Source organism: Gallus gallus, chromosome 1 (assembly GCF_016699485.2).
Source record: "Gallus gallus isolate bGalGal1 chromosome 1, bGalGal1.mat.broiler.GRCg7b, whole genome shotgun sequence".
In the NCBI taxonomy this organism is placed as follows: domain Eukaryota; kingdom Metazoa; phylum Chordata; class Aves; order Galliformes; family Phasianidae; genus Gallus; species Gallus gallus.
Window position 1 is genome coordinate 49,403,333 of NC_052532.1, and position 15,468 is coordinate 49,418,800.

The 15,468-nt window shown below is 42.2% G+C and overlaps 1 protein-coding gene across 11 annotated transcripts in view; it reads left to right on the forward strand.

Annotated features, from left to right (window-relative positions):
* The window catches only part of TCF20 (transcription factor 20), a 115,284-nt gene that overhangs the window by 88,168 nt on the left and 11,648 nt on the right, over nucleotides 1–15,468 (forward strand). For all 11 annotated transcript variants that reach the window (XM_015289182.4, XM_046907299.1, XM_004937691.5 and 8 more), the window contains one exon: nucleotides 10,841–10,934. In XM_015289182.4, coding sequence (XP_015144668.1) covers nucleotides 10,841–10,934 — 94 coding nt within the window. The remainder of the gene's footprint in view (nucleotides 1–10,840; nucleotides 10,935–15,468) is intronic.

Below are 15,468 nucleotides of genomic sequence, written 5' to 3' on the forward strand. Positions count from 1 at the left end.
TGCTGATCTGTGTGAGACTAAAAAAAGAGGGTAAGGCAACTTCAGGTACTTCAGTTCAGTTTTGAGAGCTGTGGTTCTTTCAGAGCCTGTGCCTATGCTATCGCAGTTCTCTGTGCAACCTTTGACAAGTCTGTTAATTACTCAGTAAACGTGCTTTAAAAACACTTATTTTGTGACTATCAAGGCAGACTTGTAGAGTTCTTTGAAAATTGAAACTGTAATATGTTTGAAATATTCATAATTAAATGGCATGTTGGGGAGCTGGTACGAGCTTGTGTGTTTTAGTTGCATGCATGAAATGAAAGTTAAGTCACTCAGAAGTTTTTGTTGCATCATTGAGGTTCGGCTCCACAGAAGATGATGAAGATGTTCTGTGTTCATCTGATGTTAGTTTTCTCTTTTCTTGTAGAATGCTGAAGATGCTAGCTTGAATGTACTGATATTCTCCATATTTGTTAGAACTTGTTTTGTGGAGGAGGGTCTCCAAGTTGCATTTACTGCTGAAATTTCAAGACTGGCGCAATGCATGAGCAGTGCTTTACAGAAGGGAAGCAACTTTTTTAGATGTTAGTTTTAGGAAATTGTTTACAGTAGAATGACTCCGTTAGCTCTGCTGTAGGTATATAAAAACATTTTAGAAATTCTTTAATGCACTCTTTACTCCTGTACTTAAATTTAATTATCCTTCCTTTGAAGCGTCACACACTGTGATTGGCAAGAATACAGGCTCTTTAGTGATGCCACTAAGTAGAAATGTGCAGAGACAGACCCTGGGGAATAGGAGTTTTGACGAAGTTACCAACAAATTCTGCCTTCTGGACTAATAGCTTCAAGGGTGATGCCAAAAGAAGAATTTTCCATTCTGAGTCTCTGACACTGCCTGACAAAGAACACTTTGCTGCTGACTTACATTTCTGCTTTTGAGTGAGAGCCTTCAGAAGATGGAGGAATAAGGTGTGAGAAGAGGGTGTGCCTCTGTAAAATAAACGAAAACCAAAATTGCCCCCATCATTCTATTTCTGCTTCATATGAAAATGAAATTCCTTCTTGGTCTTGCACGGTGATTTATTTCCAGTACGCTGTGGTTCATACCAGTCCTTTTTATCTTAGTATAGATTAGTGTATCTTAGTACAGATTGGTACCTGTTGGAACAGGCTGCCCAGAGAGGTGGTGGAGTCACCATCCATGGAGGTGTTCCAGAGCTGTGTGGATGTGGCACTGAGGGACGTGGTCAGTGGGCATGGTGGGGATCAGCTGTGATGGTTGGACTTGATCTTAGTGGTCTTTTCCAACCTTAATGATTCTGCGATCTTAGCCTATCACATCTAGCCTATCCTTCAGAGGAACTCTTACCACTACCCCAGCACTTTGTGCCATCCAACTGGAATGCTGTCTGGCCTTGACTTTCTGCTGCTCTTTATATTTGCTGCCACTTCTGAACTGCTCCTTGTTCACTGGAGGCTTTTCTGTGATACGTGTCTTTGGCTGGCCGGCTATTCTGCAGTGTTTTTAAATAAATTCACTTTAGAAAAGCAGTTGTTATTGTAATGAGCTATTTAAGCAGCACATATATCATCGTTGTTTGTAGTTTTGGGTTTTGGTTTTTTTTTTTTTTTGTGATTATTGAATAGTGAACTAACACGTTCCTCTTTAAGCCCATTCACATTTTTGGCCAGCAGGATTGTTTCTTTTTAACATCGAACACCTCCTCAATATCTGAAGTTTTTTCATCAATGCCTCCTACTGAGTTGTGTCATTTGCCTGGGCTGTGACTGGTTATCTATTGCTTGAGCTCATGAGCCTGCATTCCAGCTTTTTTCTGCTTTTTTTTTTCCTTTCTTAACATGTGTGTTCTGTGACAGCGCATCACTACAGGGAGATGTACTCCTGGGCATTCACTTCCCCTGGGCAGCAGCCACCAGTGGCCCTGGGGAGCGTTTCTGCACACCGGGCTCTGCTCCTCAGGGCCGTGCTGCCAGGAGTTGCTGCCTCCCCATCACTCTCTGTAGCCACAGAGCAGTTATTTGTGTGTTCTGCAGGCTTCTCCTTTTCCTAGAGAGAGATAGTTCATGTGCGAGGTGCGCGTTGTACCTTTCACCTGGCAGTGATGCGTATTCTGCTCTGAGGAGCAGCTCTTAAGATCTGAATCTAACAATTGTTACTATTGAATAAACATCCATTGGGAATACTGTTAAAAAAGATTGTAAGCCATCCTTTTGCATACCTGCTTCTTTCACACTCATCTGCTTGCTTCCCCCTTCTTACACCTCAGATTACTCCTCATTACGGCAGTTGCCTGCTTACTTCTCCTTTATCTGCCTTCAAGAATTTCTGATCCACGTCCCGCCAGTGCATCCTGTATTTCCCTAAATGAAGCGTGTCACTTTCAAGAACCTGCACGTTTGCCTTTGTTTTCCTTTGTGCATTTCTTCAAAGCCCTCCTTGCCGGGATTTCTGCCACGCAGGGATGCGCTGCCTGCTGCTGACAGACTCCGCTCCCAGTCCCGTCATTGCCACTTCACCCCTTTGCCTCCACCGGCATTTTGCTTGGCATTACAGAAGCGTCTGTGCACAGTGGGGCTTTGTTTATGACAACGGCTTGCAGAGATTATTATAGATAATGACAATTGCCTTACTTCTGTGCGGTGTTACAGACTGAATTGTTAGCAGGGGTGGAATCCTTCTGCACCTTGTTTTCTTGCTAGGTTGCACTGGTATTTAATCTCTTGTCAAAATCTTTTCCATTTACAGTTTGTCCTGCTCAAAAGCAGTGTCTTACTTTTCAAGCCCGTATGGCTGTTTCTGATGTGCCACTAATAAGGTCTGCTTCAGTGGGTTATTTCCTGGAGTCTTTTCTTTACCGTAAGGGTGGTCAGACACCGGGCCGGTCTTCCTAGCGTAGTGGTTGCTCCACTGTGCCTGTCAATGCGTTTGGATAAGTGCCCTTAATAATACGGTTTAACTTCTGGTTAGCCTTGGAGTGATCAGTTCGTGGTCTTTCCAGGCCCTTTCCAACTTCCCACTTAGTTTTCGTAGCGACTGAACATCCTTTATTTTTTGACTGGAGGAAGGCTGTTCCCATCATGCATATCGCCTCTTGAAAGCAAATTCCTCAATGCAAACGTAGAATTGAGGTCTTTTCTTTGTCATTTTTTATGTCATTCCAGTCATTTTATTAAAATGTATTGCCATGTGAGGGAGAGTTTTTGGTAATTAATTTATTCAAAACCTTTTCCTTCATAGTGATGGTGCTGCTTTGTTTGAAGGCAGCTGCATGGTGCTGTGTTACACTGTATTCATTGGACCTTGTGCTGAGATTGGCCACATTCTTGGATGTTTCCCATAATCAGTACCCAGAATGGCTGGGAAAGAACTCCAGCACTAACAGAAAATCTAACTGGAGTAAATGCTCTCTCTTGCTGAACATGCTGTTCCTGCAGCCGTGGATCTCCTTATCAGGCAATCACTGCTTGGAAATTTGAATTTCTTTTCCCTCTTTTAAGTCTCTTCTTCTATCTTTCAGACCTTTTCTTAGCTAAATTGCACTTATTGTTGAACATTTAAATCCCCAAATGAATAACCAAGATAACATAAACTGTAATTTTTTTAGACAGACTTGCATGCTTTAGCAAATTCAAATCCCTGTACTCATAAGTGGTTGTCTGAAATGTTTCTCTTGTTCAGGGTGGCACTTTGTTGTCAAAGGAAACAGGACTGAGGCATTTCTGGTCTGCTTGGGCATGCTGGTCTGGCTATTAATATTCCTTTTAAAACACAAAACTTATTGCCTACAGAGGAGTGCGCTTAGCCTGCTTAATTTAAAATTACATGTGCTTTTCCATTGCCATTTTAAGTTGGCAGTTTTCATTAGTTCTGCTGAATCTGTTCTAGTGTGTTCCTGAAGTATCTGAAGTCTGCTCAAGTTCAGTTGCACTCAGTCCTTATTTCATTTGTTTTTTTTCTTTCCATTGCCTGAGAGGCAGGGAGGTTTTATATCTCCCTTGATTTCTCAGCCTTCTTCCAGTCTCATCTCCTAGCATAGGTTCCTGCACATTTAAGCCTTTGATCGCTCTACCACGTGAATGAAGCACTTAGGCTTGTATGGAGCAGTGAACAGGAATTCATTGCTTAGATCAGATTTCAGCCCTTTTATATAGTGTTACAGTTGAGCTCAGCCTTCCTGTTCTAGAGGCAAGATGAGGAATCTTAAAGGTGTGTAACCTCATAGCGTACTTCTGGGTGCCTGCGTTCCTTTTAATAATCATGGGACTTTTGGTGGTGTTTGTTGGGGAATTTTACAATCAAATCTATTGGTCTGCAGAGGAGTTGCCATTCTGGGCAGGTACAAAAGCATTTTATAGCAGTGTGCCATCCCCAGCAATGGCCAGGAGCAGTTGCCTTTGGAGGAGGGTAGCAAACCAGGTGTGTGTGGAGAGACGTTCGGATGTTTTCATAGAATCGTGTTTTCTGTGTGCTTTACCAGTCACAGCTCTGGAGTTGTCTCTTTCAGATCGCTGTTCACAGCCAGTGACGTGTCTGTCCCTGATGAATTTGCCTAATCTGATGTTGAAATGACTTGTCTTTTGGCCAGCAGAGCCGCCCTTGGCATTGAGTTTTATCGTCTAATTATTTGTTGTGTAGAGAAGTGGATTTATTTTAGATCTCTAACCTGCAGTCTGATGATTGCGTTATTTGCTTCTCCTCCTTGAAAGTGGCTAGGAATCATTCCCACATGCACACCATATTTGATTTGTAGATCTCAATCCTCTTTCAGTTACCTCTCTTCCAAAAGACTTAACTCCCTTCCCACATGGACACTCTTCATTTTCCTGCTTACCTCTGTGGTCTTTCTCTTATTTTTCCTGATCTGTCGTATTCCTTTATTGATAGGGTGACCAGAACCACACACATTATTCAGGGTGTCAGGATACTACAAGACTAATATACGGACATAATGAAGACTTTGCTTTCATTATCAGTCTCTGTTTCTAATAACGGCGTTCTGCCTTTTTTGCAGTTGCAAGTACTGTTATGGTGTGTCTAGGATGACTCCTTTTAACTTCTCATGAGTAGTAACAGCAAATTTAGAGTCTATAATCATGTATATGTGTAGGTGAAAATATTTTTCCCCATGTGTATCTCTTTGGACTTACCAGCATTAAGTTTCATCCCCATTTTATCATGCAGTTACCCAGCATAGTAAGATCTTTGTTTGCAGCTCCTTACCATTGAGATCTGACTCCGTTGGATAATTTTGCACAGTTTGCAAGTTTTTCCACCTTATTGTTCAGCCTTATTTTGAGATTTGGTACAAACAGCCCAGGTGTCTGCATAAGGCCTCAGAAATCACTGCTGCAAACCATTCCTTGTCATAACAAGCAGTTTATTTCTATTCTTGTTACTTTCTGTTTTTTGTTCAAGTTGAAGGAAATAGATGTGTTCATTGTTCATTTGAAGTGCTTCTGCTGTACTGTAATCAGTTTAATCGGTTTTGTAAGTATCAAATAGGGTTTCTCTTCTTAAGGCATTTTTTAGCTCTGATATTTCATTCTTTGCTGTGCCATCCATTTTGAGCTGCAGCTTCCCTTTGTGCTTCAGCAGCCCATGCAGCACTGCAGCTCTGACTCTTCACTGTTTCCTCATGCAGCTTTACAGCACAGCAGTGGCATCTTCCAGATTGTTGATTTATCTGTTTGCTGAAATCTCGAAATCTAAAGTAGTCCTCACTGTTGAATTCATGGTAGCTGCCCAATTCTGCTGCTGTGATTATTTTTCTTTATTGATACTTGACTTGCTTGCTGCAGAAGCAGATCCCCATTGAGAAGAGGTGCCTCTTCACAGTGCAAGTTTGAAGGATTTTTTTTCCTTCTTTTTAATTGTGGGATTCATTTTTCTGATGTTCTGTGCGTGTTTTTTAGAGAACTTCAGTTGTTTTACAGCAGACCATTCCATATCCTTTTCTGCTGCTTGTTATCTCGAGCCCCCATCACAAAAGCCATTTTTCATTAATCGGTATCTGTACATCAGTGAAGAAGCTTTCTCTTCTCCTGCTTCCTAACAATGTCAGCCCACCCTCATCTTTTTCCGTCTCAGTCCCTTGTAACAGCAGCCTCTCAGAATCACTTCTTCCTTTCCCTTACAGCATACAGCACTTCTCACCACTGTGTGTGGCAGCGAACATCTCGCAGCTTTCCTCACAGCTCCCTGGATGCAGTCATCTCCCCGTGCCCCACTTGCCAGGAAGCACAACGGGGCGTAGAATTGAAACAGTACAGAAAATCCGTACAATGTAGAAAGTGAAGACTTTGCATGTGTAATTCATACCACGTTTCTTTCTTTATTCTTCTTCTTTTTTTCTTCTTTTTTTTAAGCTGGCATTTGTTTTCAAGTAACCTTTGGTTGTTGCTTTGCATTTTATTCCATGTATGTGTTCCTGACGCTGGTATTCAGGAAGGGTTAAAATAAGAAGATAGGGAGCGAAGTGAAGGAAAAGGGAAGAAAACGGAGGGTAGAGAAAACCACAATGCTGTACTCTGGGGAGAGGAATTTAGAATGAAGCCTGAGTGTGGGGCACTGGTGGGAACCTGAAAGAAGCAGCCAATGGGCAAGAAAGATCTCCTAAAAATATCTCCAGTCAAAAATGATTGAGTGTGCATGCAAACCCGAGCCAACCCAAAAACCTTAAAGCAAAAGGAATGCAGCTGGAGGATGTCATAGTGTTGTGAGTGAATCAGAACCTCTCCCCTGAGCTGTGGTGGTTGTCCTGATACTGCTCACGCTTCGTGTTGGTGTTACTTCATTTTGGGAGACAGAGAATGATGAGTTGTAATGAGGAAGAAATGGGCTGCTAATAGCATGGAGGAGTAGAGACACTGTATCTGGCTTTAATACTATTGATAATTTAGTTCAAGGGATGGAGTGTCTCTTCTAAATGGCACTTTTCAGTCTCTCCAGCCTATTGTAAGTGAGATGTATGTGCGCTGTGGCCAGAGATGAATTGTGGAGATAGGACCACTGAATCAATCTTCACTGTGTGGTCTTCTTTTTCTTCTTTTTTTCTTTAATTTAAGCCAGGAGTTGATTAGCTGCCTGGCAATGATTGCTGCCCGTTGGCACCTCCCATTGGAAGCATGCTCCAAGCACCAGCTTTCAGCTCTGTCAGGCAGGGCAGGTTAAGCAGGCTGCTTACTGAGCAAAAGGAATTTCTCTTCCCATGAGAGGCCGAGTGCTGCTTCCCTGGCTAGGAATGCTCTAATTCCTGTGGAGGTGAGAAGCAGGCTGCTACCCTCTGCTGGTGAGTGGCTGCAGGATGGCGGTGGACTTTGGGTGAAGATGTGCTCATGGATGAAATAGACTGATAAGAGGTCACTGAGCCCAGTTTATTTATTTCCTGTATGAAATTCCCCGGTTTTGTTTGGGTTTTAGAAAGTTTTCTAACTGCAGTGCACCCCGTTATCTATCTGTCTATTTATGGAACGTAAATGCGTAAGGATATGGTTCTCACCAGAGCTTCAAAAGGTGCTGACAGGAGCTATGCATCTTTTTATCTTTCAAGACACAACTGTAGTGTCTTGCAAATGAGAACTGAAGCCATCTAGATTTTTTTACATTTGCTATATTCTGTCTGTTTGTAGGAAAACTTGGAGACATTTGGTAGTTACATGGCGTTGTTATCATTTCTTTCAAAGATTCAGTGGTAGACTCCTAAGTTATTTTACACCATATAACTTTGTAGGATTTCTGCTTTGTTCAGTCGCTGTGTGGTGTGTCAAGAAGAAAGGACTCAGAAGAAAAGAGTAGTTATTGTGTTGTGGTTCCCCCTGCTTCCCGTGGAAGAAGCAGATGGTCGGGGGTCCCAGGAGGTAGGAAAAACGGGGCCATTAGACTGTCAGTGGCTTGTGAAAAGCAGAAGCATCTGGCAGAATGGAGACTTGTTTGGCAGCAGGGGAGCCAGCAGCAGCAGATGATCTCTGCCTTGAGCAGTCAATGGTGTTGTAGTCCGCTGGGGAATCGCTGTTGTGGGCGTAGCTGCAGGTAACCTTGGCAATGATCTAGTTGGTCAGGCAGACCGAAAACAAGGGATGAAAAGGCTCAGTGCTCATCCTCAGCCAACTGAACCACCCACTTTTCCTGCCTAATCAGTCCCAACTACAACCCATATGAAAATATCTGTGCTCATCCTCAGCTGAGTGCTACGGGCACACTGAAAATCCATCAGAATGCCGGTCGTGTTCCCACTGCAAGTTTTAGAATAGCAGGATGAACCACACTCGATGCAATGAAGAATTAGTTCAAAGACTAAATTAACATTTGGAAAAGTATCAAAAATGTTGCTAGGGGTCTTTTTGTTTTCAGCTGTATCTCACAGTGCACTCTTATGACGTGCCTTTTTAGTTTTAAGAAATATTTGACACAGCTGCAGTTTAATCTCTGCTGTTGCAGTTCGTAGGCTCCTGTTGACTGCTCTGTGCAGGACACAGTGTTCCAGGGAAGAATGACCTCTGCTGTTGCAACGGCGCAGTGGTACTTCAAAGACGAGATAAAGTGGGGAGGACAGAATGCCTCTGAGGGACAACGCTAGAAATTCATATCCTTGTTCAAAAAGAATAGTCAATTTGTGCTCTGTCCTGTTAGAATAATTAATCTTAGTCTGCCACATCTGAGAGGGAGAACAAAGCTTGCAGGTGAAGCACTCTGATCCAGAGCTCCTCGAGCTGCACTTTGTGAATACTTGGCAAAGGTGAATCCGGGACTGCTGCCAGTACACAATAATCTTATAGGGTTGATTTCATAGCCAGGAAGAGCCATTTTTTATACATGAAACTCGGTTTTACTCCCATGGCAGAGAGAATTACATTGCTGTTTGGCCAGAGGTCCATGTGTTTCAGTGTGCATTTAAATATTGTGTTAGATTTTATTTTATTTTATTTTTTAATGTTTGGAAACCAGCATTCATGTTCTGACAGGCAAATATAAGCTTCCTGGGTGTCTCTTTCGGGCCTCAGGGGCACTTCCCTTACATTATAAATAGTAGTTTGTCATGACACACGTTCACTGCTTAGAAGATAGAAATGATACTAAATCGGAATGTTGAAAAAGGGAATGTTGAAGATCAGGCTCGAAAAGCTTTGGCATAACTGAGAAGAGAAGGCAGCATTCGAGACTAGAGTTGTACATGTCAGGAGAAGTGATGCCTCACAAGCTTTGCTGCTAGTTGCATCTGCTTTGATATGAAGAGGGCCACCTGGTTTATGGCTGGAGCTAATTTTGCTTTCATCCTCATTCAGTCGTTTGAATGCAACCTAGTCATCGCTGTCTGCATCGCACAGAATAGCAGGACGAGCAACAACTGTCAGCTATTCCTAGGTTTTTTGTGAAGTGCTGCAATCAAAACCCTGTTTGTTCAGAGTGAGGGATTTCTCTGTGGCTGTAATCATTGGCCACGTCTGTCCTGCAGGCCTGCACTGCCACACGTGTGTAAGTCAGGGATGTAAGAAGTGCTGTCTTGCTGATGCAGCCATCCTGGCATATAAGCCTCCTCATTTGGCAGAAAAATGGTGCTTTTGTGCAGTGCCAGGTATGCTGCTGGTTCAGGCACATCTGTTCCATGTGCTGTAGGGCTGTTGCATGCTGGTAGAGTTGGTGGGAGTACATGTAATTTGACAACAGTTTCTCCAAGAGGAGGAGAGATTTTTGGTCATCTCATCCACATGTAACCATTGACCAAAGCGACTTTTCGTAGCCTGAATTCAAGATGAATTGTACCAGGTATGTGAAACCCTGTTGTGTTGGTCATGTTTATCAGCAAACCCAGAGTTCCTGTGTTTCTTAGGTACATCTGAGAAGTTGTAGTTAATGTTTTTCTGCCAGTAGTCTTCTTGTATTTTAGTTTTCAAATAGGAGTGGCCTCTCAGCCAGCCTTCTGCTAGATGTGACTTAGGTGTTTTTTCTTTGAAAAATGTCAACTTGCCAGCTTTTATCAGGATCTGAGATTAGTTAATGAAAATCACTCACTGTATCCGTTCAGGAAGAGTTGTTGTTGTCTGAGTGAGGTGTGCTGTAGGCCTCCTTCCATAAAGTCACTCGAGAGGAAGTAAATGGGTGAGTGGCTTTCATCCTGCTGCGTTCGCATCTGTCTGGTAATACGATCAAATACATCATTGACCAGTTGAGGCGATAGGATTTAGGTAATGGAACTTGAACATGTTCATCAGATGAATCTTTCTGCTTTGAAAATAAATGTGTAGCATCTTTCTAGTGCTGTGAGCACTTCCTCGGGAGAAGTGCCATTTCTGTGACAGTGAGGTATTTTTCCTTGATGGCATCTTCCCCTGCTCCAGGTAAACCTTTCTTCATCACCTGTGAAAAAATGTTCAACTTGGCCTCGATCTTCCTGAACAGCTAGTGGTGATGAAACCGATGTCAGCAAATTACTTTTGCACTAATGGTATCCTCTAAATCATCTTTGTCATGCTAATTTTCATTTTTAAGCCGTTGTGGATTCAAAAAAGCTCTCTTCCAATTTTAACACTGATGTCATTGTCAGGTGCTGAAACATGGGTCACTGAAATGGATTTGAGAGAAGTGTTCCAAGTTCTGTCTGAATGGCTGGTGTGAGTGTTTGGTCTATCTTGCCTGGTTAAGCACAGCCGAAAAGTTTTGCGTTTGAAACACCCTATGTTGTCTTTATTCAAAAGGCCTTTCTTTCTGTGGTGTATAAAGACATAACATTGTGATACTCAAGAAATGTGTGCTGGAACATGGTTGATTCACAGCAAAATACACATATTTGGAATTATTGTTACGGTGTTCATTGCCATTTCTTGGTTTCCCTTTCAGAAATGTTCCCATTGCCAGGAACCAGGAGCCACCTTAGGCTGCTACAACAAAGGCTGCTCCTTCCGATACCATTACCCATGTGCCATCGATGCAGGTAAGAAGAAATGACACGCTAACTGTATGTCTAACTACTAATGTAGTAACAGAAATGATGATGGATCACATCAGAGAAACAGTGTACGGTAATGCACTGGGACAAGATGGAACTTGTAGTAATATGTATCTCCTTGAAAGTGCAGAAAAAGACTGTTTTTACAGAACACAGCTGCAGCAACTGAAATCCAGCTGCCATGTGAGAGTGGCAAAAAAAGAAAAGGATGCAAGCAACCAGAAAGACACGTCCCCTCTTTTGGAGTATCACTCATAAAGATAAGCATAGTAGTGATTTCAAGTGCAGAGTGTCTACTGTATCTTCAGTACCACAAGCAATACAACCTTCCTTTTCCCTCCTTAGAACCATTTCAGCTGATCTCTTGACTAGGTCCAGCTTTTATCACTGGACAAGCTAATGGCTTGCAGAATTTGCACCTTCTATGCAATGATTAGAGGAGGAGTTTGGAGTTCTGTGAGTACATGTGCCTTTATGGAATCTATTGTTTACCTGGTGTGAACAGAGGTTGTATAGAAGACAGAACAGTTGGTTGCAGGAAAAAAAGCTTTGCTAGAATGTTGTTAATAGAAGTCTAGAAATTAAAACAGAATAAAAGGTTCGGATTGTGCAGTCTCTGCAAATTCTTACCTTTTGAGACACAAGGAAAGGTGAGAGGAATGCGTGTAAGGTATGTCACAACAATTCATAAGAGGTTCTGTGAGTTCTAAACTATCTTCAGCTATGAGCTTGGGGTTGAGTTGGTATTTTGTGTACAAGAGTAAGTTTTCCCTGGAGATAAACTTTTATTCTTGAGTTATTAAAAAAAAAACAACTGAACAGTTTAGAATAAATAACGTCCAACTCTTCCAATATTCTGTAACTCACTTCACACATTGTACAAAACTTAGTCCAATTGCAAGGAGGTAAGGATTTAAGTTTGCATCTCTTGACTGGCATATGAATGCAAGCTTCCAATTTGTTATCTCATTCCCACAGCAGACCACTTCTTTCTCCACCTGTTTTGTGCTGTTTTTCAAATACTACAGTGCTTGAAGTAGGTTTGCTCATTTCTGAATGAGTGCATTGCATTTCTTGCTGTGAAATCCCACCCTGTTGGAGCATCACATTTTATTCCAATAGAAATTTATTTAATACAAAGAGTATTGCAGTAGAATACGACTAATACCGCAGTATAGATAGAGAAGCCTTGATTGTACATGAAATACAGTGTTAAAGAAACATTATTCAGGTTGCAGAAATTGCATACTCAAAAAAGGCAGAAATAAGGCTGTCCTTGTAAATTTAATGTTGATCTCTTAGGAATGTATCTTAGAAGATAGTAATCACCTAACTAAAGACTTATTTTTGATAGATAGGGCTCCACCTCAACTCATAGGATGAAGGGATACTCCATTAATGAACATTACATTATCCACACTGTGTGATTCTGTGTTTTGTTGAGGAAATTTTCCCATCTCAGTTCAGAAAGTGGAGTTGTGAAATTCTGTAATTTCATCTCTGAAGAGTTTTGTGAACATTAACAAACATGTACGTGTATTTAGTGATTTGTTTCTGGTTTGTGACTTCATCTTTTCTGTGCCATGAAAACACAAAGTAAATTATAGTGAATGTGCCCAATAGTTCATGGTGCTTAATTAGAATGTTTGTGTACAGGATGTAGCATTTTCTGTGTTTCAAATACAGATAACAAAATTAAGATATTGTCCTTCTGATATATCTTCCTCATTAACTCAACTCTACTTCAGAAGATGCATTAGGATTCTCCAGATGTCACATTTACTGAACAATCATGACTGATTCTCGAGCAGTTTTGTGTCATGTGTGGAAAAGGCAGTATTCTATGGAAAAGCAGCATATAGTCCTACTTTTAAATCCATACTATTAAATCCATGCTAAATGTAATATAGTATGTTTACCGTATAATTCATTGAAGTGGGCTACATTGCAGTTGGTATTGCCTAACATTCATCTTGACATTGTAACCTTTGAGGCTTTCTTAGAGTAGGTTTCTGTGTTCAAGTTCCAAGGCTGTGTTTGCTTCATTTTCTTCTACTCTAAATTCTGTCATGAGACATCGCTTTGTCATGTGGCCATCTGTCAGAGGGCACCATTCCAAGCTGGTTTACCCACTTAGAGTAATATGGCAGGAATAAATTGCCAGCCACTGGGTGGATTAGAGCTGCATGGAGATGGGGTACTTTGGCTGTGAGTTTCACAAGCATACTTAAACAATAGTGGAGGAATGATGAAACTTGTGAATCTCTGTGTTCAGTCCAGGAACAGTATGATTTACCGAGAACAGGGACTCAGGCCTCTTCTCTCCCTCTCCTCTCTGCTCATCCTTCCCCTCTCTTCGTTCTGCTTGTCCTGTTTCCTCTCATCCCACTAATTCTTAGACTTCAGTCTTCTGGCAGTAACACACTCCTGATTTAGTCTTCTCTTCCTTCTGCTGGCTCTCTCCCAACCCAGCCAGTCCCATTTACTTCCCTCAGTGTTTGCATAAGTCTCACATCTTACTCTGTGGGATCACATGCTTCTGATTCCACCCGTCCTTAATTCCCTGCTCTTGACTTCTCCTAGCCCTACTCTCCACAACCTGCCAGCTTGCACTCTGTCTCCAGCCCCGCGTTCCCATCCCATTAGCCTTTATGCTTCTGCTGCCTTCTGGACCAGTGCTTCCCATTTTGCAGTGGAGAAATGGCCACATCCTTTCTTCAGACTTCCTGGGCCTTCAAAGGGATTCCCGACAACTTTGCAGCTTTTGGCTCTGGTGCCTAAATCTGAGGCCCCAGAAGAAGCACATTTGGTGGAATTGCAAAGGAGTTAGCTACTAAAATCGAAGAAATCTCTCTGAGAATGTGCAGATTAAAATCCCCTTACCTCCTTGCAGAGGGTGACATTTGCTGATTTTGTGGTAAGTTGCAAGAGAATGGCTTGGCTGAAATTCTGGTTCCAGAATATTGTTAGAGTCTGTCAGAGAAAGTTTGCTGGGACATTGAGTGCTGGCAGAATAATTTGTCCAAGAAAGAGTTTTAAGGAAATGGTTAGACTGCTTTAGCTGAGGTGTTGAACCAAAACGAACAGAAGAGCCCAACTTGAAGGTACAGTCTTGGCATTGAAAAGTTCAGCCCGATGACACGACAGTAAGACCTTCCTTGCAGTTCTTTTTATCTGTGGGAATAATCAAGCTGTCTTAATCTATAGATGCTCTTCCAGTAAGTCAGTATAAAAGAAACAAGCTGTAAGGAATAGGACTCCATTTTCATTTATGGTCAAACACAAAACGTGGGCTTCGGGAGATGCAAATCAGCATTCTCTTCTCTCTCGTCAGCCTGCTGTCTGCCTATAAACCTTTTTATTGGTGATGCAGTGCTGCTGCAGTGAATCAGGTGTAGGCATTTCTCAAGTTCCCTGAGCCCTGCGGTAGTTCGCTTTGAAGTCAGCGGCCCCACTATGAAAGATGCAGCCACCTTTATGGAGGAGCTGGTGCCGCGTCCTCAGAAGTTTGTGCAGACATTTACAAGCATGCTCAGGCCTCCGGAATACATACGACTTCTTTTGTATCTTAGAAAAAAAATAAAAAATCCAAAAGAACTTCCTGGAATGCTTTTTAGGGTATGTCAAGTCATAAACACTGAGTGCTTGACAGAGTGACTCTGGCATCCCTGGAAGTGTGAGCGTGCCTTAGCTGAGACTCAGTGTTTGTGTCCTATGCCTGGGCAGCTGCACTGAGCTGAAGTGTCTCTCTGCCTCTGAGTTCCTTGGATTAGTAGCGAGTGCCCTGTCAGCTCCTGTGCCTCATCATGTGAAGGGCAGCACATTTGCAGTGAAGGACTGGAGGGTACAATACCTGAGAGCCACTTGAGCTACTTGCCATGCTTCGTGCCAGCCCTGCTGAGGAGCTGCATTTTGGGCAGCTGACTTTACGTGACTGCTGTGCAGGGCATGTGTCTTCTGAGCTTCCAGTCAGTACATTTGGATGCGTTCGTATATCCCAGTTCACTCTTCCTTTTAATCTCCTCTCATACAAAATAATCTGGCAATGTAGGGTGTGTTTCTGTGCAAGAGAACTGTGCAAAAGGCAGCTGAACTCCTGCTGGCCATTTGCATAAAAATCAAGATTAGTAGTACCACTTAAATAATTTTTACATGGAAATGACTGTGGTTAACATTGTCTGTGTTTAGCTTTTGTCTGTCCAAATTTACAAAGAGCCTGTGATGTCTCAAGATAACTTAGTCCCGAAGATGTCTCCATGGAAACAGAATCTTTGTTTTGTGAAATTTGCTATCTGCTCCCTGGGCTTGTTCCTCGCCACCTGCAGTCAGATGGTGCAGCACTCTTGTACCCTCAGCATCCAGCGCAGGGAGTAGCTCATACTGACATTTCATGATTGTAAATTAGGAAAAAAAGAATAGCAGCAAAATAAAAAGGATTTTCAGAGAAGAGAAATTCCATGTCTTCACAAGTATCGTTAAAGATGAGGAACAAGAAGAACACAGAGAGTGAGACAAAGCG